A 23,832-nucleotide genomic window follows, 5' to 3' on the forward strand; every position below is an offset into this window, starting at 1 on the left:
ACCAGTGTACAATTTTAATGGCCAGCAGTGTAAACTGTGTTTCTGTTTCTCCCCAACATCAACCAGTGTCCATAGCAATCACATTATTGTCATTGCTGCGACAGTAATTTTAAATTCTTCCGCTTTCTTTTATAATAACTGCAGAATGTGAGCACGTTTTAATTTTGTGTTTTGAGGTTTGATTATAAAACACCTGATGAATTAAAACCTTTTATGCACAGTTGTATGAAACAATTTTGATTGAGGTTCTACCTAAGTTACCGATACCTGTCCCAGATTTCACGGTGAGTATATATGATCTAAGCACTTTCAATAAAAACACAATGTTAAAAGGAAGACGATAGGTGCATCGGCACTAGAAACTATCGAATATAACAGCTACGTTAAACGATATTCGTTTGCGAACTGATTACACATTTTTATCTTTCAGAAGGTTTGAAAGGGGAATTTTCTACCACCGCGCAAGGTTGGCGACACTGTTTGTTTATCAGTGATTCAATTGTCAGCTGTCAAGACGAAGAAGGCGTTTATGCTTGTGTTAGGTTATGTACTGTATTGACAAAGTCATCGATACAAACAGTTTACGAAAATGCATGACGCAACGGAACGAAAATGCGAAATCGAATCAAAACTTGAAAAGGTTTGTTAATAAATATTTTCGATTACATTGTTTTATTGTTGCTTTGAGAGCTTTCTCGGAAAACATGGTAATACTTAACGTACGTTTCTTGTTGAAGGAGTTGAATAACTTGAATATGCTAAAGGAACTCAAGGGCAAAAGTAATCACCTAACAAAAGGTATGATTAATATACTAGATTCCTTTGAACATCGATTGGCACGTTTGGAGGAGACTATATTACCAGTTTACAATGAAACTGGCAACTTACAGAAACGTCAGGAAAGTATCCTTTTGAAATTAAGAAAGTTTAAATTGTAATCTGTAGTCCGAGAAAAAAAAAAAAAAGACTTCATGTGGTCATTGTGTTATGAATCTGATTTATTGTGCTAAGGTATCTTCAGTAGAGGAATTACTCTGTGTACAACAAAAACATTTTTCTTCAGAGTCATATGTGAAACAAACAAATTTGTGCGTTCATTGTATACACTTCAAATAGTAAACTGTCACAGCAGTGTGAACATAATACAAAAATATTTACTAGGTATTTTTAGGTTAAGTTTGCAGAAAACCATAAATAGATGGTATCAGTAGGTCTGTAAAGACTGTTCACAGACAAAGTACTGTTACATCAACTGAATGTAAAACCATATTTCGTAGAAATCATAAAATATTGTGAAGTCTATCATTAAGTATACTGTAACTCAATATTGTAAGAATCCTACCAATCCACGAAAATGAAGGCTGTGTTTGAGCTTATTAGCATCACCTATGACATTGTGGTATTCAGTGTCAGTGAAGCATCCATTTCATTAAGGATAACCTGTCCTGTTACAGATGCAATGAATTAGGCACAGGTGGGGAACAATGCTTGTCTAGACACATACTATTAACAGAAAAACCTTACACTGTTTCATTTTGCAAGAGCAAAATTCTGTTGAGTAACTAATGAAAGGAAGAGAAGTTTCAATAAATCATTCCATTTCAACATGATATCAGAGTCAGTCAGATATCTCTAGAAAAGACAGATTAACACCACTTACTGCTGACAAGGAGACTGTTTTCAACCTCCCAGTGAAGTAATCTGTCAAGTGACAGGTAATTTTCCTAAATAACATATATTGTCACACAGAGTCTTACACTTTCCAATCTCATAATGAGAACATGGAGCAGGAGTAATTATAATATAATGAGTTTCTCATTGTCATTTTCGTTATCGAAGTGGTCGATATAGTTAACAAACAGTTAATTCATCCCAGTTACATTTTCACTGTTGGTTAGTGTATTCAGTTTTTTTTCTAGTTTAAAACAAATTTTGACAATGAAAACTTTTGTTTACATTGTCTGGTTTATTTAGTTTGTGATACTATAGTTTAGTTACTTTATTAATACTAGAAGTATCCCGGTAAAAGTTTGTTTTCAAAAGTTGTATTTACAATCATGGAATCATGTACTGTGGGAAACAGTATAAAGAACAAATGGCAGGTCAGGACAAGTTACAAAATAAAACAGAAACTTTCTGCACTAATGTGTAAAACAGAGGCAGCTCTCTTACATTAAAGAAAACTGTAATTTTTGAGCCATACTGCTTCAGTTTAAATTACTACTCAGCTAATAGTGTTCAATAAGTTTGAAGACCCATTTAAATGTTTCTAGACAAACAAAATTATAGTGCTAATGGGAAAATAGATAGCAGGCTGGTGGGTTTTCATCTGTAATGTGAGGAACTAAAGTAGTCCCAACATTTTGCTAAGTTAAAAATGCATTCAACCATAAATTTTTCAGATCAAGCAATATGGAGACGAAAGCTAATAAATAAAATAGTTCTAATCATTTTTTGGAATTCAGGTTTTATTATTATTATCCTTATAAGAGATTTATTTGATAGCAGTCTGACAAAGAAAACATCCTTGACTGCCAACACCAGACATTGAAAAAGCACTTAAGGCACTGGATCATGTCATTGGTTTCTACAGTGTCAGCCAAGAAGTAGCACAGGTAGTGCAAGCAGGGCCTGCTCCAGGATTGGAGCCTTTCCTGGCAGCGATGGATAGACTTCAGACAGCACAACGTTACTTTGAAAAGAATAATCCACAGAGTGTTGAACTCGAAAACATAGTGAGTAACTTTTTTTGCTTTTGCTTTCAATAATGTGTGTGTGTGTGTGTGTGTGTGTGTGTGTGTGTGTGTGTGTGTGTGTGTGTGTGAGAGAGAGAGAGAGAGAGAGAGAGAGAGGGAGAGAGAGAGAGAGAGAGAGAGAGAGAGAGATATGAAGGACTTAATCCAATATCTAAATAATATCTAACAGTCCATACACATTATGCCTAACTACAACTTAATTCATCCTCTGTGGTGAGTAGCAGCCTGTCCTTTCTGTATTGTTGTCCTATATTTAATGTTGATATACAGATGCATTGGCAGCCTATTTGTCTCTTCCAAGCAACAGGAGAGGGAGGGGGGGGTGAGAGGGAGAGAGAGTATTGAATGACTACCTGTCATGATTATAAGTGGCTAATGAAGAATGTAGAACTGGTAGAGGCCGACTTCGGGGAAGATCAGTTTGGATTCCGTAGGAATGTTGGAACTCGTGAGGCAATACTGACCTTATGACTTATTTTAGAAGAAAGATTAAGAAAAGGCAAACCTACGTTTCTAGCATTTGTAGACTTAGAGAAAGCTTTTGACAATGTTGACTGGAATACTCTCTTTCAAATTCCAAAGGTGGCAGGGGTAAAATACAGGGAGTGAAAGGCTATTTACAATTTGTACAGAAACCAGATGGCAGTTATAAGAGTCGAGGGGCATGAAAGGGAAGCAGTGGTTGGGAAGGGAGTGAGACAGGGTTGTAGGCCTCTCCCCGATGTTATTCAATCTGTATATTGAGCAAGCGGTAAAGGAAACAAAAGAAAAATTTGGAGTAGGTATTAAAATCCATGGAGAAGAAATAAAAACTTTGAGGTTTGCCGATGACATTGTAATTCTGTCAGAGACAGCAAAGGACTTGGAAGAGCAGTTGAACGGAATGGATGGTGTCTTGAAGGGAGGATATAAGATGAACATCAACAAAATGAAAACGAGGATAATGGAATGTAGTCGAATTAAGTCAGTTGATGCTGAGGTAATTAGATTAGGAAATGAGACACTTAAAGTGGTAAAGGAGTTTTGCTACTTGGGGAGCAAAATAATTGATGATGGTCAAAGTAGAGAGGATATAAAATGTAGACTGGCAATGGCAAGGAAAGTGTTTCTGAAGAAGAGAAATTTGTTAACATCAAGTATAGATTTAAGTGTCAGGAAGTCGTTTCTGAAAGTATTTGTATGGAGTGTAGCCATGTATGGAAGTGAAACATGGACAATAAATAGTTTGGACAAGAAGAGAATAGAAGCTTTCGAAATGTGGTGCTACAGAAGAATGTTGAAGATTAGGTGGGTAGATCATGTAACTAATGAGGAGCTATTGAATAGGATTGGGGAGAAGAGAAGTTTGTGGCACAACTTGACTAGAAGAAGGGATCGATTGGTAGGACATGTCCTGAGGCATCAAGGGATCACAAATTTAGCATTGGAGGGCAGTGTGGAGGGTAAAAATCGTAGAGGGAGACCAAGAGATGAATACACTAAGGAGATTCAGAAGGATGTAGGCTGCAGTAGGTACTGGGAGATGAAGGAGCTTGCACAGGATAGATTAGCATGGAGAGCTGCATCAAACAAGTCTCAGGACTGAAGACCACAACAACAACAATGAAGAAGGAAGTACATGGTACAATACCTTTCCACAAAATCTAGTACCTCATATTTAGGTCTGAAATAGGCCAAAGACATGGTCTGTTGTAGCATGTGTAGTGAAATATGAGCAATGTTATCTAAACACATGAACTGTAACCCATATTTGTAATACCATATAAATTGTAGTCCCCAACAATAAGCTTCAGCTTTTATCATTTGCACCAAAAATAAGAAAATGTGGAAAGTTGATAGAAAGATAGCTTGCTCAGTATCCTCAACCTGGACTGAGATTAAAGTCATAGGAATGAAAGTGAGACAACAAGGGCTGAGATGATAGACACTGCATGAGATGACATTTGGAGTAGTATCACAGTTAGACTGTGGTAGTATCTTTCCACTTACGATACTTCTAAGTATTGGCATTAAATAGGTAGGTTTGAAAGATATTAGCAACAGAAGTTACTCTCCATTACCTTCTCCTAACATGTGGTTCCTTCTTAGTATGGGTATTTAGTGATTTCTTTCTTTGCTGAAGAAAGTATCTATTGTTCTTGAATGGGACATTCTGTGATATGTTTTTGCCCACTTTCAGCATAATATTTGGAGTTGGGTCTTCTGATGACAATTGTCTACTGTCTTTGGACAATTTTTTCATATGAAGCTAAGAGGTATATCAAAATATATAATAGTTATTTATTCATGCATGCAGCGTACATTTGAGGATCATCCAGAAAGTAAACAATGGTTGCACATCACGCCCAGCACTGGTCCTTCACCAATTTTTAAATTTATAAGCAAATAAGCAAGATTTATGGCGACAGTGCAATGAACAAGTAGTCAATGAGGAAATAGTGAATTCATTTAATCAAAGAAGAAGCAGTGTGCTCAAGGAAAATATTCAGGAAAACCAGCAGTTTGCTTTAAGCATATTACATGAATCCATCCCACAAATTTCACATTTGCATCTGAGTGAAATTGTGACACAGCATCTTGGCTACAAAAACATATGTGCTCCATGTATGTCTATTTGACAGATGTCTATAACATTAAACTGGTGGGGGAAGCCCTTGAATTTTTGTCTGAATAAGACAATGTTGGTGAAAAATTTCTTGACTGGATAATAACGGAAGTCGGGGTTGTATTCAAGATTCCAGAGAACTAGTATCAGTCTGTGGAGTGGCATCGCTCACTCCTTCCTCAAGGCCCAAAAAAGAAAAACCAAATCTCAACACCAGAAAGTGGTGGCAACAATGTTTTGGGAAAAAATGGTGTGATCCTTTGGAGTTCATGCAAGGAGTTTGAATTATCAATTCAGACACCTGTTGTGAAACTCTTCACTAATTTCAGTACACTATCCAAAATGAAAAATGTGGAATGCAATGCTGTTGTCAAACTTGTTTTCGACTCTGGACATCCTCCTTATAGCCCTGACTTGGGACCGAATGATTTTCTCTTGTTTCTGAAACTAAATGAAGTTTTGGGTGGGAAACAGCAAGCAGTGATGGAGAGCAACAAGGGAACTGAAATATTGGCCCCACCTTACAATAAGTGCCTCGACAGCTGTGGTGATTACATTGAAAAATGGTACTGTAACTTTATAAATAGAGCAAGGTAGCAAACGTGTGTCACTGAATCTGAAGCAGAGCAGTAATAACAACTTTCACTGTCACCACTGATCTAATTAGCAGGTGGCCTCAAAAATGGCAAGTAGGAGAACAGTCATGTGTAATCTAATACTTACAGTTGAAGTAACTGCCTCCTACAAGAAAGATAAAATAATTAAATCACTCTTGTGGATGTGGGGAGCAAAACAGTAAGTGGGCTGTATAGAAGTGTAATTCATAATGACTGAAGTATTGCAAAGTAAGAATGATGCATGTTGTTCTGATGATGCTGATGGAGTGGAAAAGAAAAAGATTTAGGGGAGGCAGGTTGTTGTAGGAGGAAAAAAATACCAATAACTGAAAGCTTTTTATAATGGATTTAAATATATTGCACCTAAAAGAGGGGTCTGAAGTATGCTCTCCTATCATAAATGTAGTTGTCGTCGGTGATTGTAATAAACACCATGGTCCATTTTTTGTGAGTATCATAATAGCTATAAATACTGTTATTGAAGCAAGGATTAAATTTTTAAAAAAATACCCAATTGAGCAATTGAGATTATTTAACCTGCTGATCTTTTTACACAGACAACACTATTTAATGCTGGAGGTGATGCCCTGAATAGAGAATTTAAAGATCTGCTCATGCGACACAGCAAGCCAGTACCTCCAATTGTTCTCTTGGATTTGATTGGGGCAGATGAAGGTAAGTCAATTCTGCATTACTGTTTGGCTGATGCTGCGAGCAGTGTCGTGTTTAATACATGCATAATAGTTATTAAAGGTTTTGAAACTAGTTCACTGCCAGAGTGTTATACACTCCTGGAAATTGAAATAAGAACACCGAAAATTCATTGTCCCAGGAAGGGGAAACTTTATTGACACATTCCTGGGGTCAGATACATCACATGATCACACTGACAGAACCACAGGCACATAGACACAGGCAACAGAGCATGCACAATGTCGGCACTAGTACAGTGTATATCCACCTTTCGCAGCAATGCAGGCTGCTATTCTCCCATGGAGACGATCGTAGAGATGCTGGATGTAGTCCTGTGGAACGGCTTGCCATGCCATTTCCACCTGGCGCCTCAGTTGGACCAGCGTTCGTGCTGGACGTGCAGACCGCGTGAGACGACGCTTCATCCAGTCCCAAACATGCTCAATGGGGGACAGATCCGGAGATCTTGCTGGCCAGGGTAGTTGACTTACACCTTCTAGAGCACGTTGGGTGGCACGGGATACATGCGGACGTGCATTGTCCTGTTGGAACAGCAAGTTCCCTTGCCGGTCTAGGAATGGTAGAACGATGGGCTCGATGACGGTTTGGATGTACCGTGCACTATTCAGTGTCCCCTCGACGATCACCAGTGGTGTACGGCCAGTGTAGGAGATCGCTCCCCACACCATGATGCCGGGTGTTGGCCCTGTGTGCCTCGGTCGTATGCAGTCCTGATTGTGGCGCTCACCTGCACGGCGCCAAACACGCATACGACCATCATTGGCACCAAGGCAGAAGCGACTCTCATCGCTGAAGACGACACGTCTCCATTCGTCTCTCCATTCACGCCTGTCGCGACACCACTGGAGGCGGGCTGCACGATGTTGGGGCGTGAGCGGAAGACGGCCTAACGGTGTGCGGGACCGTAGCCCAGCTTCATGGAGACGGTTGCGAATGGTCCTCGCCGATACCCCAGGAGCAACAGTGTCCCTAATTTGCTGGGAAGTGGCGGTGCGGTCCCCTACGGCACTGCGTAGGATCCTACGGTCTTGGCGTGCATCCGTGCGTCGCTGCGGTCCGGTCCCAGGTCGACGGGCACGTGCACCTTCCGCCGACCACTGGCGACAACATCGATGTACTGTGGAGACCTCACGCCCCACGTGTTGAGCAATTCGGCAGTACGTCCACCCGGCCTCCCGCATGCCCACTATACGCCCTCGCTCAAAGTCCGTCAACTGCACATACGGTTCACGTCCACGCTGTCGCGGCATGCTACCAGTGTTAAAGACTGCGATGGAGCTCCGTATGCCACGGCAAACTGGCTGACACTGACGGCCGCAGTGCACAAATGCTGCGCAGCTAGTGCCATTCGACGGCCAACACCGCGGTTCCTGGTGTGTCCGCTGTGTCGTGCGTGTGATCATTGCTTGTACAGCCCTCTCGCAGTGTCCGGAGTAAGTATGGTGGGTCTGACACACCGGTGTCAATGTGTTCTTTTTTCCATTTCCAGGAGTGTACATTACCTGTCTCAAAACAACAAATAAATCATTGTCATTAGTTACATTATACTATGAAGAATGGAGTTAGTAGTGCAAACTCATTTATTACACTTGCTATTTAGTTATTTATTATTATGACATAATTTGACATCAGTTCCAATTAGCCACAGCATTTATGCAACTGATTCTCATTGAAACACTTGTCTGCCTTTCACCTGCCTGCCCCCTCATCTGCTTCTCATCTGCCACCCCCCTCCCCCTTCTGCAACCCATCTCCTCTACGTGAACCTGCCACCCACCCCCGGGTGGCCAGCCAAAGTCATTAGCATTGCAGCTTCCATGCAGTGACACACCAAACGTATGGCTAGTATGGCTGTGCTAGTCATTTTAGCATATCCAAAGGAAATGTTCAACCTTTCATGAATGTGAAATGATGTTAAATCTCATGTTATTGTAGTCCACTGTCTAATATGCACTTCAGTGACAACCATTTTCTCAAACACTATGGTGCTTCCATGCTGTTATCTGCAGAGCACAGAAAGAGAGTAGGCCACTGACTTGGAAATCTAATAAGTTATGTTCACCACATGGAGGTGAGGTTGAGCTATGGACAGGCTTCAGATATAGAAAAAACACACATTTATACAAGCAAAACACACTCTCTCTCTCACTCACTCACTCACTCACTCACTCACACACACACACACACACACACACACACACACACTCTCTCTCTCTCTCTCTCTCTCTCTCTCTCTCTCTCTCTCACACACACACACACACACACACACACACACACACACACACACACAGCCCCTGCTGTCTCCAAGCACAGGCTTGACTGCAGTGAGCAGTGATCTCAGCTGTGGAGGATAGTGAGATGTAGAAGGTGTGTGAAGCAAAGGTGGGAAATAGTAATGGAGTAGGGGTGGGGAAGATGCTGTTGTGATGATGTGTGAGAATGTGCAGGGATGTGGCATGAACAGGATGGAGGGCTACTGGATACTGCATCAGGATGCTGTGCTGAGGAAGGGGAGAGGGGGGTGGAGGGGGGACACAGAAAAAGAGAAAGGACTGGACTGGACTGGGCAGGTGAGCGGGGAGGATAGACGTAAGTGTAAGGCTGGAGCAGTGGCAGAGAAGGGCAAAGAGTGGAGGAGAGGGACTGCCAAAAGTTGAGGGCACAGGGGTCTGCAAGGGTTACAGGAAGGAAGGATATGCTACAGGAAGAATTGTCACCTTGGCAGTTCAGAAAAGCTGGTGTTGGTGGGAAGAATCTAGACGGCCAGAAGATACAGTCATTAATGTAACGCACACAATTTTGCTTTGCATGCTCATCAAGTGGATGGTCCAGCTGTATCTTTGTCACAGTTTGGCAGTGGGCATTCATGCTTATTAGTGGTCATGCCCACATAGAATGCATTGGGATGCAATACAGATCTGTTCTCTGTGACATCAATACTCTCAATTTTCTGTATTTTTGAAGTTTCATGTATCAAATTGTGTCGTGAATTATCTTTCAATTTTTGTTAATAAATGCACTGTAATGGCACCATGGAATTTATATAAAATGTATCCGATACCTGAATCTCCTTTTATACCCACATAGGCAGGCTGTTTTCAACTCTAAATGAAACCAATATGCTACAAGAACTGATTCAAGGGACTATGCCAGCAAGAGAACAGAACAGGTAGGGAGGACTTCAAAGTGTCTGTGCACTAAGTTGATCCGGAAAGAGCTAAGTTGACTTTTGAAATTTTGAGCGAGAAGAAATGACCAGTTATACTGTACATTGCCTATACCACTTTCTACAGACTCGTGGTTAGGCCGAGAAACATCTGTGGAGGCTTAGTATCATGGGGGGGGGGATCTTGCAAGGTCTTTTCCAGGGATTTGAGCCATGATGGGCACCTACTGTATAGATGAATATCTTAACAGAGACTGTTAGGCCCCAGCTTAAGTAAAAATGTCTGTTAGATTTCAGTTTTGATAGCACTTGGTCATGTCAAGATTAGGTATTTTGTGTATGATAAATTTATTAATAGTGCATAGCAATGTTTCATTCTGACAGCATATTAATTCTGTAAATATTAGCTGTTCCAGTTTATTGTATTGAACTATTTTGACAATATCCTGATAAATAGTCAGGATAGTAGGTACTATATTCAAATGTTTATGTTTTTTATGCTATACTTTCTGACTTGTTACACACCCATGAAAATCATCTCATTTTTTTGGATCTGTGGAACGAAATCTGAATCTAATCTAATCAGAACAGTTGCTCTAGTCCTGTGTGGTACTAAGTCATGAGGGAGGGAGCTCTTTTGGCCAGTCAGTGGGTATGTACTCTTTTGGACAGTCAGTGGGTAGTATCTGTGCAGATATGGTGCCTGATGGGCAGTGACCAATTTTTATCCAAAGCACTGGGTGAGTTCATTTGTTTGTTCAGACGGGAAGGTCAGTGACAGTTGGCGATGACAGAATCAAGTCGCAAGCCCTGCAATCATTCTCAAATGATTTTACAGTAGAGGTCACTATCCATTTGATGGATATTACATAATATGTTGCTACATATGAAATTTAGCTAACATGCTGAATTTTTCTTTAGACTTGGTAGAGATCTCCATCTGTCACCAGTTTGAAGAAAATTGATCTGACATAGGACACTCATTTGTGATTGTGCCATGCCAGCGATAAAGCCAGAGTAAAATATCCACACCAATCCTCATATTTCATAAACGGTGTGAGATATTAAAATCATCTTTTGGCAAATTATATCACACAAAGAGGAGAGTATTTTGCTGTATGGTTATTATGCAAACCTTTACTATCTACTGTATTATTCCACTAACTAAAAACTTTTTCCATGAAAGAATTCAATTTTTAAGGGCCATCGATAGTTGGTGAAGTGGGAAATCATATGGGTTTTGGAACAACATAAGTGAAGACATTACACACTTATTTTGTGTCGAGGATGTGCTTTTTGATAAGATACTGACCTTACTTTTCCCCAGTTCCTTACTTAATAAACCAGTTCCAAAATTCTCTCACAATTGCTTCTGCACAACATGCTAGTGAAGTGAGACTTGTGTAAATTGTGCTGTGTTTTTGCAAAAGAAGTAAATTTTAACATGGCACCAAGAGAAATGGGTAGGTTTTACTCAAAATTCGCCACTTTTGACACTTCTCTGAAAGTGAAAAATGGTTAACAAGCCAGGTGGAAATAAACCGCTGAACTTTCAGCAAAATTCTTTTTAGATACTAATCATAGCAGATGTGACAGATCTTTTTGAATGGTCACCATGCAAGTGTGGGCATGGAGGGAACCTACTTAATATCTACAAAAAATGTGAATGTAGGCTTCAGTTTAAAAAGGCACATCCCTTCCAGCACTTGGCATTTTTCCTACAGTGCCTGCCCGCAGCCCCCACCACTGCCACTCTCTCCATGTGCACCGTGCCACCTGCGCATCTGCCGACCACAGTATTCAGCATGGATTCTATCTGGGGGACGGTAAGTGATTTGAGAGACAAGACACGGGAGATCTGTGCGGTGGGTAGTTTGTCTGTGAAGGCCACAGTGAGATCCTCTGTGTTTTGGTCAGGGAACATTCGTCACTGCTGCATCACTGCTGATGTGACCACCATGTCTGACTTGGCTGCAAGGAAGGGACTTTTTAATATGGAAGGGTAGCAGGTGTCAAAATGGAGGTATTGTTGGTGGTTGATAGGTTTGGTGTAGACTGATACAGCCATCAGTGAGATGGAGGTAGACATCAAGGAATGTGGCTTGTTGGGGCTAGGAGAATCAGCAAATGGGGAAGATGATGTCAAGGCTATGGAAGAATGTGGATAGGGCGTCCTCACTGTCGGTCCAGATCATGAAGTCTTCAGTGAATCTGAACCAGATGAGGGGTCTGGAATTCTGGGTGGTTATGGAGGATTCCTTTAGATGGCCCATAAATAGTGGCATTAGAATGGTACTGTGTGGGTGCTAGTGGCTGTACCACACATTTTGTTTGTAGGTGCTGTCTTCAAAGGAGAAATAATTGTGGGTGAGGTTATAGTTAGCTATGGTGACCTCTTGTCATGCTCTGAATGAATAATATCCTCTCCACTCTCATCTCCACCCTTCCCACAGTGCTATTCCACTGTCCACCAAATCTACTCAGTATCCTTGTCCAATACCGTACACAAGGCTTGTATACCTGTAAAAGACATAGATGCCAGACCTGTCTCATACATTCTCCCACTACCACATACTGCAGTTCTGACAAGGGCATTTCCCATCAAAGTAAGGGCCATCTGTGAAAGCAGCCATATGGTGTGCCACCGTAGATACAACCACTGTGCACCATTCTATGTGTGCATGACCACTGACAAACATGAATGACCATTGAGAAACTGGGACCATGAAACAACTGGACTATCCAGCCGCTGAGCATACAGTGCATAATATGACTTCAACGACTACTTTACTGCCCGGGAAATCTGTATTATTTTCACCAACAGCTTTACTGATTTGTCCTCCAGCTACCTCTACCCCCTTCCCTACTCCCACTTCTATCTTACACATGCTTTGTATATGCTCAGGTCATCTACTTCTCCCCCCCCCCCTTGAACCATGGACCTTGCCGTTGGTGGGGAGGCTTGCGTGCCTCAGCGATACAGATGGCCGTACCGTAGGTGCAACCACAACGGAGGGGTATCTGTTGAGAGGCCAGACAAACATGTGGTTCCTGAAGAGGGGCAGCAGCCTTTTCAGTAGTTGCAGGGGCAACAGTCTGGATGATTGACTGATCTGGCCTTGTAACATTAACCAAAACGGCCTTGCTGTGCTGTTACTGCGAACGGCTGAAAGCAAGGGGAAACTACAGCCGTAATTTTTCCCGAGGAAATGCAGCTTTACTGTATGATTAAATGATAATGGCGTCCTCTTGGGTAAAATATTCCGGAGGTAAAATAGTCCCCCATTCGGATCTCCGGGTGGGGACTACTCAAGAGGACGTCGTTATCAGGAGAAAGAAAACTGGCGTTCTACGGATCGGAGCGTGGAATGTCAGATCCCTTAATCGGGCAGGTAGGTTAGAAAATTTAAAAAGGGAAATGGATAGGTTAAAGTTAGATATAGTGGGAATTAGTGAAGTTCGGTGGCAGGAGGAACAAGACTTTTGGTCAGGTGATTACAGGGTTATAAATACAAAATCAAATAGGGGTAATGCAGGAGTAGGTTTAATAATGAATAAGAAAATAGGAGTGCGCGTTAGCTACTATGAACAGCATAGTGAACGCATTATTGTGGCCAAGATAGACACAAAGCCCATGCCTACTACAGTAGTACAAGTTTATATGCCAACTAGCTCCGCAGATGATGAAGAAATAGATGAAATGTATGACGAGATAAAAGAAATTATTAAGGTAGTGAAGGGAGACGAAAATTTAATAGTCATGGGTGACTGGAATTCGTCAGTAGGGAAAGGGAGAGAAGGAAACGTAGTAGGTGAATATGGATTGGGGGGAAGAAATGAAAGAGGAAGCCGCCTTGTAGAATTTTGCACAGAGCATGACTTAATCATAGCTAACACTTGGTTCAAGAATCATAAAAGAAGGTTGTATACCTGGAAGAATCCTGGAGATACTAAGAGGTATCAGATAGATTACATAATGGTAAGACAGAGATTTAGGAACCAGGTTTTAAATTGTAAGACATTTCCAGGGGCAGATGTGGATTCTGACCACAATCTATTGGTTATGAACTGCAGATTGAAACTGAAGAAACTGCAAAAAGGTGGGAATTTAAGGAGATGGGACCTGGATAAACTGAAAGAACCAGAGGTTGTACAGAGTTTCAGGGAGAGCATAAGGGAACAATTGACAGGAATGGGCGAAAGAAATACAGTAGAAGAAGAATGGGTAGCTCTGAGGGATGAAGTAGTGAAGGCAGCAGACGATCAAGTAGGTAAAAAGACGAGGGCTAATAGAAATCCTTGGGTAACAGAAGAAATATTGAATTTAATTGATGAAAGGAGAAAATATAAAAATGCAGTAAATGAAGCAGGCAAAAAGGAATACAAACGTCTCAAAAATGAGATCGACAGGAAGTGCAAAATGGCTAGACGACAAATGTAAGGATGTAGAGGCTTGTCTCACTAGGGGTAAGATAGATACTGCCTACAGGAAAATTAAAGAGACCTTTGGAGAGAAGAGAACCACTTGTATGAATATCAAGAGCTCAGATGGCAACCCAGTTCTAAGCAAAGAAGGGAAGGCAGAAAGGTGGAAGGAGTATATAGAGGGTTTATACAAGGGCGATGTACTTGAGGACAATATTATGGAAATGGAAGAGGATGTAGATGAAGATGAAATGGGAGATAAGATACTGCGTGAAGAGTTTGACAGAGCACTGAAAGACCTGAGTCGAAACAAGGCCCCGGGAGTAGACAACATTCCATTAGAACTACTGATGGCCTTGGGGGAGCCAGCCATGACAAAACTCTTACCATCTGGTGAGCGAGATGTATGAGACAGGCGAAATACCCTCAGACTTCAAGAAGAATGTAATAATTCCAATCCCAAAGAAAGCAGGTGTTGACAGATGTGAAAATTACCGAACTATCAGTTTAATAAGTCACAGCTGCAAAATACTAACGAGAATTCTTTACGGACGAATGGAAAAACTGGTAGAAGCGGACCTCGGGGAAGATCAGTTTGGATTCCGTAGAAATGTTGGAACACGTGAGGCAATACTAACCTTACGACTTGTCTTAGAAGAAAGATTAAGAAAAGGCAAACCTACGTTTCTAGCATTTGTAGACTTATAGAAAGCTTTTGACAATGTTAACTGGAATACTCTCTTTCAAATTCTGAAGGTGGCAGGTATAAAATACAGGGAGCGAAAGGCTATTTACAATTTGTACAGAAATCAGATGGCAGTTATACGAGTCGAGGGGCATGAAAGGGAAGCAGTGGTTGGGAAAGGAGTGAGAGAGGGTTGTAGCCTCTCCCCGATGTTATTCAATCTGTATATTGAGCAAGGAGTAAAGGAAACAAAAGAAAAATTCGGAGTAGATATTAAAATTCATGGAGAAGAAGTAAAAACTTTGAGGTTCACCGATGACATTGTAATTCTGTCAGAGACAGCAAAGGACTTGGAAGAGCAGTTGAACGGAATGGATGGTGTCTTGAAGGGAGGATATAAGATGAACATCAACAAAAGCAAAACGAGGATAATGGAATGTAGTCAAATTAAATCGGGTGATGCTGAGGGAATTAGATTAGGAAATGAGACACTTAAAGTAGTAAAGGAGTTTTGCTATTTAGGGAGTAAAATAACTGATGATGGTCGAAGTAGAGAGGATATAAAATGTAGACTGGCAATGGCAAGGAAATCGTTTCTGAAGAAGAGAAATTTGTTAACGTTGAGTATAGATTTAAGTGTCAGGAAGTCGTTTCTGAAAGTATTTGTATGGAGTGTAGCCATGTATGGAAGTGAAACATGGACGATAACTAGCTTGGACAAGAAGAGAATAGAAGCTTTCGAAATGTGGTGCTACAGAAGAATGCTGAAGATAAGGTGGTTAGATCACGTAACTAATGAGGAGGTATTGAATAGGATTGGGGAGAAGAGAAGTTTGTGGCACAACTTGACTAGAAGAAGGGATCGGTTGGTAGGACATGTTTTGAGGCATCAAGGGATGACAAATTTAGCATTGGAGGGCAGCGTGGAGGGTAAAAATCGTAGAGGGAGACCAAGAGATTAATACACTAAGCAGATTCAGAAGGATGTAGGTTGCAGTAGGTACTGGGAGATGAAGAAGCTTGCACAGGATAGAGTAGCATGGAGAGCTGCATCAAACCAGTCTCAGGACTGAAGACCACAACAACAACATCTACTTCTCATCTCCCTGTGCTGTCCCGTGCCGCCCCCCCCCCCCCCCCCCTCCCCGCCTGCCGCCACCACCACCTCTCAACGCAGCACACAGCAGCCTACCATCCTACCATCCTGTCTCTGCCATGTCCCTGCACACTCCCACAGGCAGCACTACAGCATCTGCCACCACACAAACTGCATGAATGACAGAATTGTTGGGATGCGCAAGTCTCTGAACTCAAGTAAGGGTACGGTAACATGCCGTGATATCATGGATATGGACATAGCAGAGCTGAAACAAAAATGGGCATCCCAGGAGATATTCCATGTAGAGCAACAAACACAAAGGAATAATGGAGAAACTGAAAAGACTGCCACTTTCATTGTCACATTCGATTCTCCAGCACTGCCTGAACATGTTATAACAGGGTTCCTTCAACTTACAGTTAGGCATAACATACCAAACCCTATACAGCACTATAAGTTCTAGTGTTTTGGCCATACAACCGTGAGTTGTGGAGGTGAAGTGACTCGTGGGAACTGTGGAAAAACAGTCCATGATGCTGGGACCGACTGCATGTATCCAGTGATCTGCATCAACAGCTCTGGGAGCCACCCAGTCTGGAGCTGAGGCTGCTCTGTTTTTTCTGAGAAATGCAAAGTACAGGAAATAAAAGTGACCATGTGAATTCCTCTATGCTGAAGCCAAAAAAGAATATAAGGTGAAGAAGCCCTCTGTCCTTGCCACCTCGTATTCCTCCATGGTGCAAAAATCTGTTCTCAAGGTGGATGCTTTGACATAGACGACATCCAATGTGTCTGTATCCACCATAAGCACCTTTACTTGCAAGTGTACATGCCAAGGAAAAAGAGTAAGGACAAAGCAATCAAGGCAGCTGCAACAGGAAAGACCAACAACTATTCCACAGTCAGCATCCAGAAGGCACACAAAAAGCAGAGTGCCTCTCAATACCCCATTTCACTCCCATCCTCATAGGGATAGGGTGCCAGGAAAGGTCCCAACGTTCAAGGTCAAAAGCTGTCCCAGGCACCATCAGATTTCATCCTGGTGCGTTTGACCAATGAGGACGACATCATGGAATTAGATGCCTCGTATCCTGGCAGCCTCTCTACTCCTCCTTGCTCTACAAGTGCTTTACCTCCCTGGAGCAAAGGTAGGGTAAATTGAAACTACACCAATGGAATGGCTCCCATTCTAGAGCAGAACTTGAATGGGTTCAGGAGTCATGTGGAGGAACTGAAACTCCTAGCAAAGGCACACCCCTTGTGCTTGTGTTTACAAGGAACGCATTTTAAAGATACGGACGTCCTTGTACTACAGGGCTATATGCTGTACCGCAAAGATGACATATCAAGGGAAAAGAACCAAGGTAGTGGTCACAGTGTTTGTCACTTATGCACACCACTCCTCTGCTCTCTCCTGGCTACTGACCTACAAGCAGTTGCAGTTGAAATTCATGTGTATAAGAGTACCACTATTTGCTGACTGTATTTACCACTGCAAGATGCAATAGAGTCTGAGACACTCACAGATCTTGTACAGCAACTGATGCAACCATTTCTCCTCCTGGGAGACTGGAGAGGCCCAGAGTAATTTTAGATTTGGTGCAGTACAGGAGAGATTCCACACTTGCTTCCACTTTTCATTTCTCCTCCTGGGAGACTGGAGAGGCCCAGAGTAATTTTAGATTTGGTGCAGTACGGGAGAGATTCCACACTTGCTTCCACTTTTAATATGATATTTTCTGGTGTTTTATTTGAGCACCATGATCCTGTAGCTGTTTTTACATGTGGGGTCAAAACAGGGGGGTCTCTGTTGGTTGATCTGTTGTTTTTCCGTATTGTGTCCTTAAGGTCTGACTGTATGCTGTCTTTGATGCAGAATTATATGCGATCATGAGGGCAGTGGAGCAGATAAGACATTCTTCCAGTGCTAAATTTCATGTCTGTTCCAATTCTCTGAGTGCCCATCACTCTCTGAAACATTTGTACGCAGCAGATAAAGTACGGTAGTCCAGACCATTGAGGATGCCCTCCTCCAGCTACAACTACTGGGGAAGGAGGTGTCTTTATGCTGGGTGCCAGGGCTCATGGGAATTTTGGGGAATGGAAAGGTTGTTCTAGCAACCAAGGTGGTGTGTCATAATCTTTAGGTACCGGGTGATCAAAAAGTCAGTATAAATTTGAAAACTGAATAAATCATGGAATAATGTAGATAGAGAGGTACAAATTGACACACATGTTTGGAATGACATGGGGTTTTACTAGAACCAAAAAAATACAAAAGTTCAAAAAATGTCCGACAGATGGCCCTTCATCTGATCAGAATAGCAATAATTAGCATAACAAAGTAAGACAAAGCAAAGATGATGATCTTTACAGGCAGTGCTCAATATGTCCACAATCATTCCTCAACAATAGCTGTAGTCGAGGAATAATGTTGTGAACAGCACTGTAAAGCATGTCTGGAGTTATGGTGAGGCATTGGCGTCGGATGTTGTCTTTCAGCATCCCTAGAGATGTCAGTCAATCACGATACACTTGCAACTTCAGGTAACCCCAAAGCCAATAATCGCACGGACTGAGGTCTGGGGACCTGGGAGACCAAGCATGACAAAAGTGGCAGCTGAGCACACGATCATCACCAAACGACATGCGCAAGAGATCTTTCACGCACCATCTGTTGGACATTTTGTAAACTTTGTTTTTTTTGTTTTTTTTTAAATTAATTAATTAATTTTTTTTGTTCTAATAAAATCCCATGTCATTCCAAGCATTGTGTAAATTTTTACATTATACATTATTCCATGGTTTATTAAGTTTTCAAATTTATACTGACTTTTTGATCACCCTGTATTTCAGTGTGCCATCCCCTTGCAAGCTATAACCTCATTCTTGAGCTCCAGAGTCTTGTGTTGGTGGGAGCAAGAGTGGCTATAAGTGACAGACAATAACCTCCCTCTATTAAAGCCCACGGCACATCCATTATGTGCTTCTTTCCAGCCATGTAGACAGGACGAGGTTCTCCTCACTTGTCTTCACATAGGCCACAGTCCTATGACATACAGCAAGAGGACCCTCCAGCGTGTGTCACTTGGGGCATGCAGATCATTGTTCACCACCATATTTTCTGAGCAGCGGGCCATGCCCTCTATTTTAGGTAACATTCAAATTAAAGTGGTTAGTGTTTTAAAGTTTTATAAATTGTCCAATGTTTCTTCCAAGATTTTAGGGAGATAATTTTAATCTGTTAATAGGATGACTGGATCACCAATTTTTTTACATAAGTGGCCTGCCACTGACATTGTCCTGTGCCTTCTTTCTAACTACTTTTTCGCTTTACTTGTTTTAGTCTCTTGTATAGCATCTTTTATTCTTTTCTGTTGTCTTAGCTTGTATGATCACATTTTAGTAATTTTATGCACATTCGTTGCTTTTAATGTGTGTAAGGGTGTTGACAACCTCGCCGTTGAGTACCCGTAAGCACTCACATACATCCACCCCTACCCTGTTATACTGCATTCCCACACCACACCACCTCTGTACCCCCAGTACCCACCCAAACCGAGATTGATGATCAATGTGGTTGAGCCTCTGTGTTCAGAAATAACAGCAATCATGTGGGTGTGAGTTGTGCATGTATGAATGTGTTTTTTCCTAAATCTGAATTAGGTCTTTGTCCGACAGCTTAGTGTACTTTTAAATGTACTGGGTAATCGTAATTAAAGTACAGCTACTCATGGATGTCCAGTGTGGGCTGTTAATTATTGTATGGTAACAAAACTTAGTAGATATGCCAATGCATTGGTGCAGAACTGATTTACACTGGGAAAAAATAGTTCCAGTTTTGGCCACCAGGTGCAAATCTGGCGATGTACACTGTTTGTATGACGGTATGACATCCATGATGTCAGTTGACAAGCCATAATGTGAGTGAACAGCGTGGATATCTAGAAGAGAGACTGCGTGCTTTTAGTGAAATTGTTTTATGTGAATGGCAGCAATTACAGTGCTAGATTGAGAGAATATTGCCAACTGAAAGGCCAGAGGAGAGGCTCGATGTCATTAAATGTTTAAAGATGATGATAATGAAATTTGAAAACACGAGTGAGCTCAATGTGGCACCTGGAAGAGGTGTCCTATGCCAGTGGAAGTTACTCATGAGGTTTGCTGCTGCTGCAACTGACCATGCAATGTGTGCTGTGGGTAGTGCTAATGCTAGTGGTAGTGCTCGCGCAGTGTTGTGAGAATTGTCCAGCTCATGGCCAACAGTACAGAAAGTTTTGTGGTCTGTTTTGCACTGGTACCTGTACAAGATCCCCGGATGGTGCTGAAATCTCATGATTCGCAGAAACATTCTGAATTTGCTCTTCGGTTTCTGGCAGGGCTCGAAGTTAATGGCTTGTGGCCAGGCAATACTCTGTGGAGTCGTGAGGCACATTTTACACTTCAGGGTGCAGTGAATATATAGAGCTGCCAAATTTGGGGTACTGTTAAACCATGTGTTCTGCATGAAGAGGCATTAGACTCGCCATGTGTGGCTGTGGTGTGGATTCACTAGAACCTTTCTTCTTCGAAGAGAATACACCCAGAGGGCCTGTCAGGTGTACTGTGACATCTGCACGTTATCAGACCTCCTTGTACAGCATGTGATTTCTGCTTTGGAAGAGCGCAACTGTGTGGAAACCAGTAACCGGTGTAAATGCCTAAATGTCACATGCAAGTATGCAAACATGCTTGTATTATGTCATACAGGTGCTGGATGTCAATTTGTGTGATGGAGTTAATTGCCTGTTGTACTTGTCACTTAATAAAGGGATGGTTAATACTGGATGTTAAGATGTATCTGGTGATAGAGTAGGCCCAGCCAACATGACGACAGTCTGTACAGCGTGTTGGATTACAACAGCAATATGTGGACAAATGTTATCATGTTGAAAAACATCCCCTTGAATGCTGTCAATGAACGGCAGCAAAATAGGTTGAATCACCAGACTGACATGCAAATTTGCAGTCAGGGTATGTGGGATAACCGTGCGAGTGCTCCTAATGTCATACAAAATCACACTTAAAACCATAACTCTAGTTGTAGGTCCAGTGTGCCTAGCTCGTAGATTGGTTGGTTGCAGCCCCTCAACTTGCATTTTTCTGACCAACACCTAGCCTCAAATGGTTCTTGTGCAGAAGTGGCTTTCATCAGAAAACACAACAGACCTCTGCTCCACCCTCCAATGAGCTCTCGCTTGACACCACTGAAGTCGCAAACTGTGGTGGTTTGGGGTCAGTGGAATGCACACTTCAGAGCACCCGGCTCAGCGCTGTCCTTGAATTTGTAACAGTTTGCTGTGTCACTGTGGTGCCAACTGCCTTTCGAATTGCTGCACAAATGCGCCACAGCCATACACCAAATACGATGGTCTTCCCTCTTGGCAGTGCCACATGGCTGTTCAGAGCCTGGTCTTCCTGTTACCATACCTTCCTGTGACCACTGCTGCCATAAAGTCATGTACAGTGGCTACATTCCTGCCAAGTCTTTCTGCAGTATCGTGAAAGGAACATCCAACTTCTCTTAGCCTTACTACACGACCTCGTTCATAGTCAGTGAGCTGTTAACAATGCTGTCATGGTTGTCTTAAAGGTATTCTTGACTAACATCAACTCACCATGTTCAGTATCAAATGTAATTAATGTTCACAACCATTACAGCATGTGTTTAAAGCCAACCTGATTTGCATCCTTACAGTGACATCACTAGTGGCAGTAGTCAAAGGCAGTGGTCATGTGTGTATTATTTGCTTTTGCATGAATGTGTGTGTATGTTGTCTAATTTTTGTTGTGTCTGTTTGCAATGCAACATCCCCAGTGTATGGTGAGTAGCAATTTATCCTTTTCATAGTACTGTCATTATTTCGTCCTGGATTTTCCATTGTTTGACAACACCATCTTGGTGTTAGAGATTTTTTTCTGTCTGTCTATATTGATTTCATAGTATAAGGAAATTCCCCACACTTTTGTGTGTGTGTGTGTGTGTGTGTGTGTGTGTGGTTTTTTTTTTTTTTTTTTTTTTTTTTTTTTTTTTTTTTTTTTTTTTTTTTTTTTTTTTTTTTGCCCCCCCCCCCCCCCCCAGCCACAATATTTTTCACCTAGAAATGGATTGGAAGATATTTACATCCAGTTTGTATTGTTGTTACCAGTATATAGTTGTTCTCTACACATTATCATCAATGGAAAAGAAAGATTGTATTAGGGCGTATGTAATTCTTGTTCATACAAATTCTGCCCACAGATACGCCAGTAGAGGAAGTCCCTTCAGCTCCAGTCCAGCTGCCTGAGGATGTGGCTGCTGAATTAGTACGCATGGCTGATTGGCTTATCCTACATAATCGTGATGAATACATGAATGTGTATGCTAGAGTTCGTGCTACGGTACTGCTCAAGTCGCTGCAGCAGCTCAAGGAACACCAGAAATCTGCAAGTGGTGGCAGCATCCAAGGAGTTGCAGCTGCTAACTCACCAATGGTAGTAAGTTGTATATTCTAAGCTTGCTGCTGTACTGCTTCAGATCCTGCATTCCAGCTTGGTAAACTATATTGTACAGTAATTCTTTGCAAAATACTTAGGCTGAAGTAAGTCTGAGGTAATTATTTATGTAAATATTGAGGAATCAAATTTACTATGTAGAGTACAACAGTGCTTCAGCATGTGTATTACACTCACATGAGTACTCAGTGTGTGGAAAAGACATGTCAGGCATTTATGTTTTCCTACTTGCTCCTGCATGGAGCATGTGGGGGGCAAAAATGTGGCATGGGGTGGGTGGGCACTTTTGTGTGTGTGTGTGTGTGTGTGTGTGTGTGTGTGTGTGTGTGTGTATTTTCTCGAAGTCGTCTTGTCTCTAAGCTTTACAAGCAGTGTGGAAGAGAGGCAGTAGAAATATTTTACATTATGAATCATGAAGATGCTATCCGCTTGTACCAACCATCTCTCTTGAAAGAACAGTTTTGCATTACAGAGATTTTTCTAATTATGTTATCCTCCTATACACCATTAAGGATGTCAGCTTAACAGCTTTCAAGAAGAGATTGTGTATTAGCTCTGTAACTTTCTGACACTGATGAAGAACTTCATTCATGATCCAAGACTGTTTTCCTCTCCTTGCAGCTAGTTTGAGGTGATGATTTTATACCAGTTCGTGGAGTTACCCGTAAGTATTTGACTGACGAAGTAGTTCAGAGTTGTATAACAAATCTGTTAAGCTTTTTCCTTCTCAAGTACCTTACCTATCTGTCATTTTTGAGTAAACAACCTTTCACAGCACCAACATGTAAGCTGAAACATTTTAAATTTCATTAGAGATTTTCTCTTTTAAATCAGTTTCTCAATGTCAATACCTCTTTGTAAATAATGGCATCATTATGGGCTACTGAATTCGCACAGCACCTGGTGTTTCGATACGCATCTGGATTAATGACTGCAATATTTTCTGCAGGAAAGCAAGACCTGTGTTTTGGAGGAATTATTTTGTTAAAACATTGTTTACTTTTAATTGAAAGTGTTTAATTTTCAAATATTACAGGATTTTACAGTAGAGAAGGTGCTAATAATTTATATTTTGCGTACTTGATTTTACTGATACTCCTGGATGAAAACAATTAATGCTATTTTTTTTAGTCTTACAGGTCTGATCCGTATACAAGATATCTGCAGCAAATAGTATCCTATTGCCATCTCTAAAACAGTGGGAATTGCATCAGGTTTACTATTCGATCTT

The 23,832-nt window shown here is 41.6% G+C and overlaps 1 protein-coding gene across 2 annotated transcripts in view; it reads left to right on the forward strand.

The window, feature by feature from the left end:
* The first annotated feature begins 513 nt into the window (after positions 1 to 513).
* The window catches only part of LOC124595552 (exocyst complex component 7), a 123,857-nt gene continuing 100,538 nt past the window's right edge, over positions 514 to 23,832 (forward strand). The window contains exons 1-5 of one of the 2 annotated variants that reach the window (XM_047134332.1): positions 514 to 640; positions 738 to 903; positions 2,545 to 2,735; positions 6,536 to 6,653; positions 22,348 to 22,583. In XM_047134332.1, the coding sequence (XP_046990288.1) occupies positions 590 to 640; positions 738 to 903; positions 2,545 to 2,735; positions 6,536 to 6,653; positions 22,348 to 22,583 (762 nt within the window). In that variant the 5' untranslated portion in view covers positions 514 to 589. The remainder of the gene's footprint in view (positions 641 to 737; positions 904 to 2,544; positions 2,736 to 6,535; positions 6,654 to 22,347; positions 22,584 to 23,832) is intronic. The other variant, XM_047134333.1, reaches the window with a different exon arrangement.

This window comes from Schistocerca americana, chromosome 2 (genome assembly GCF_021461395.2).
Source record: "Schistocerca americana isolate TAMUIC-IGC-003095 chromosome 2, iqSchAmer2.1, whole genome shotgun sequence".
NCBI lineage: Eukaryota > Metazoa > Arthropoda > Insecta > Orthoptera > Acrididae > Schistocerca > Schistocerca americana.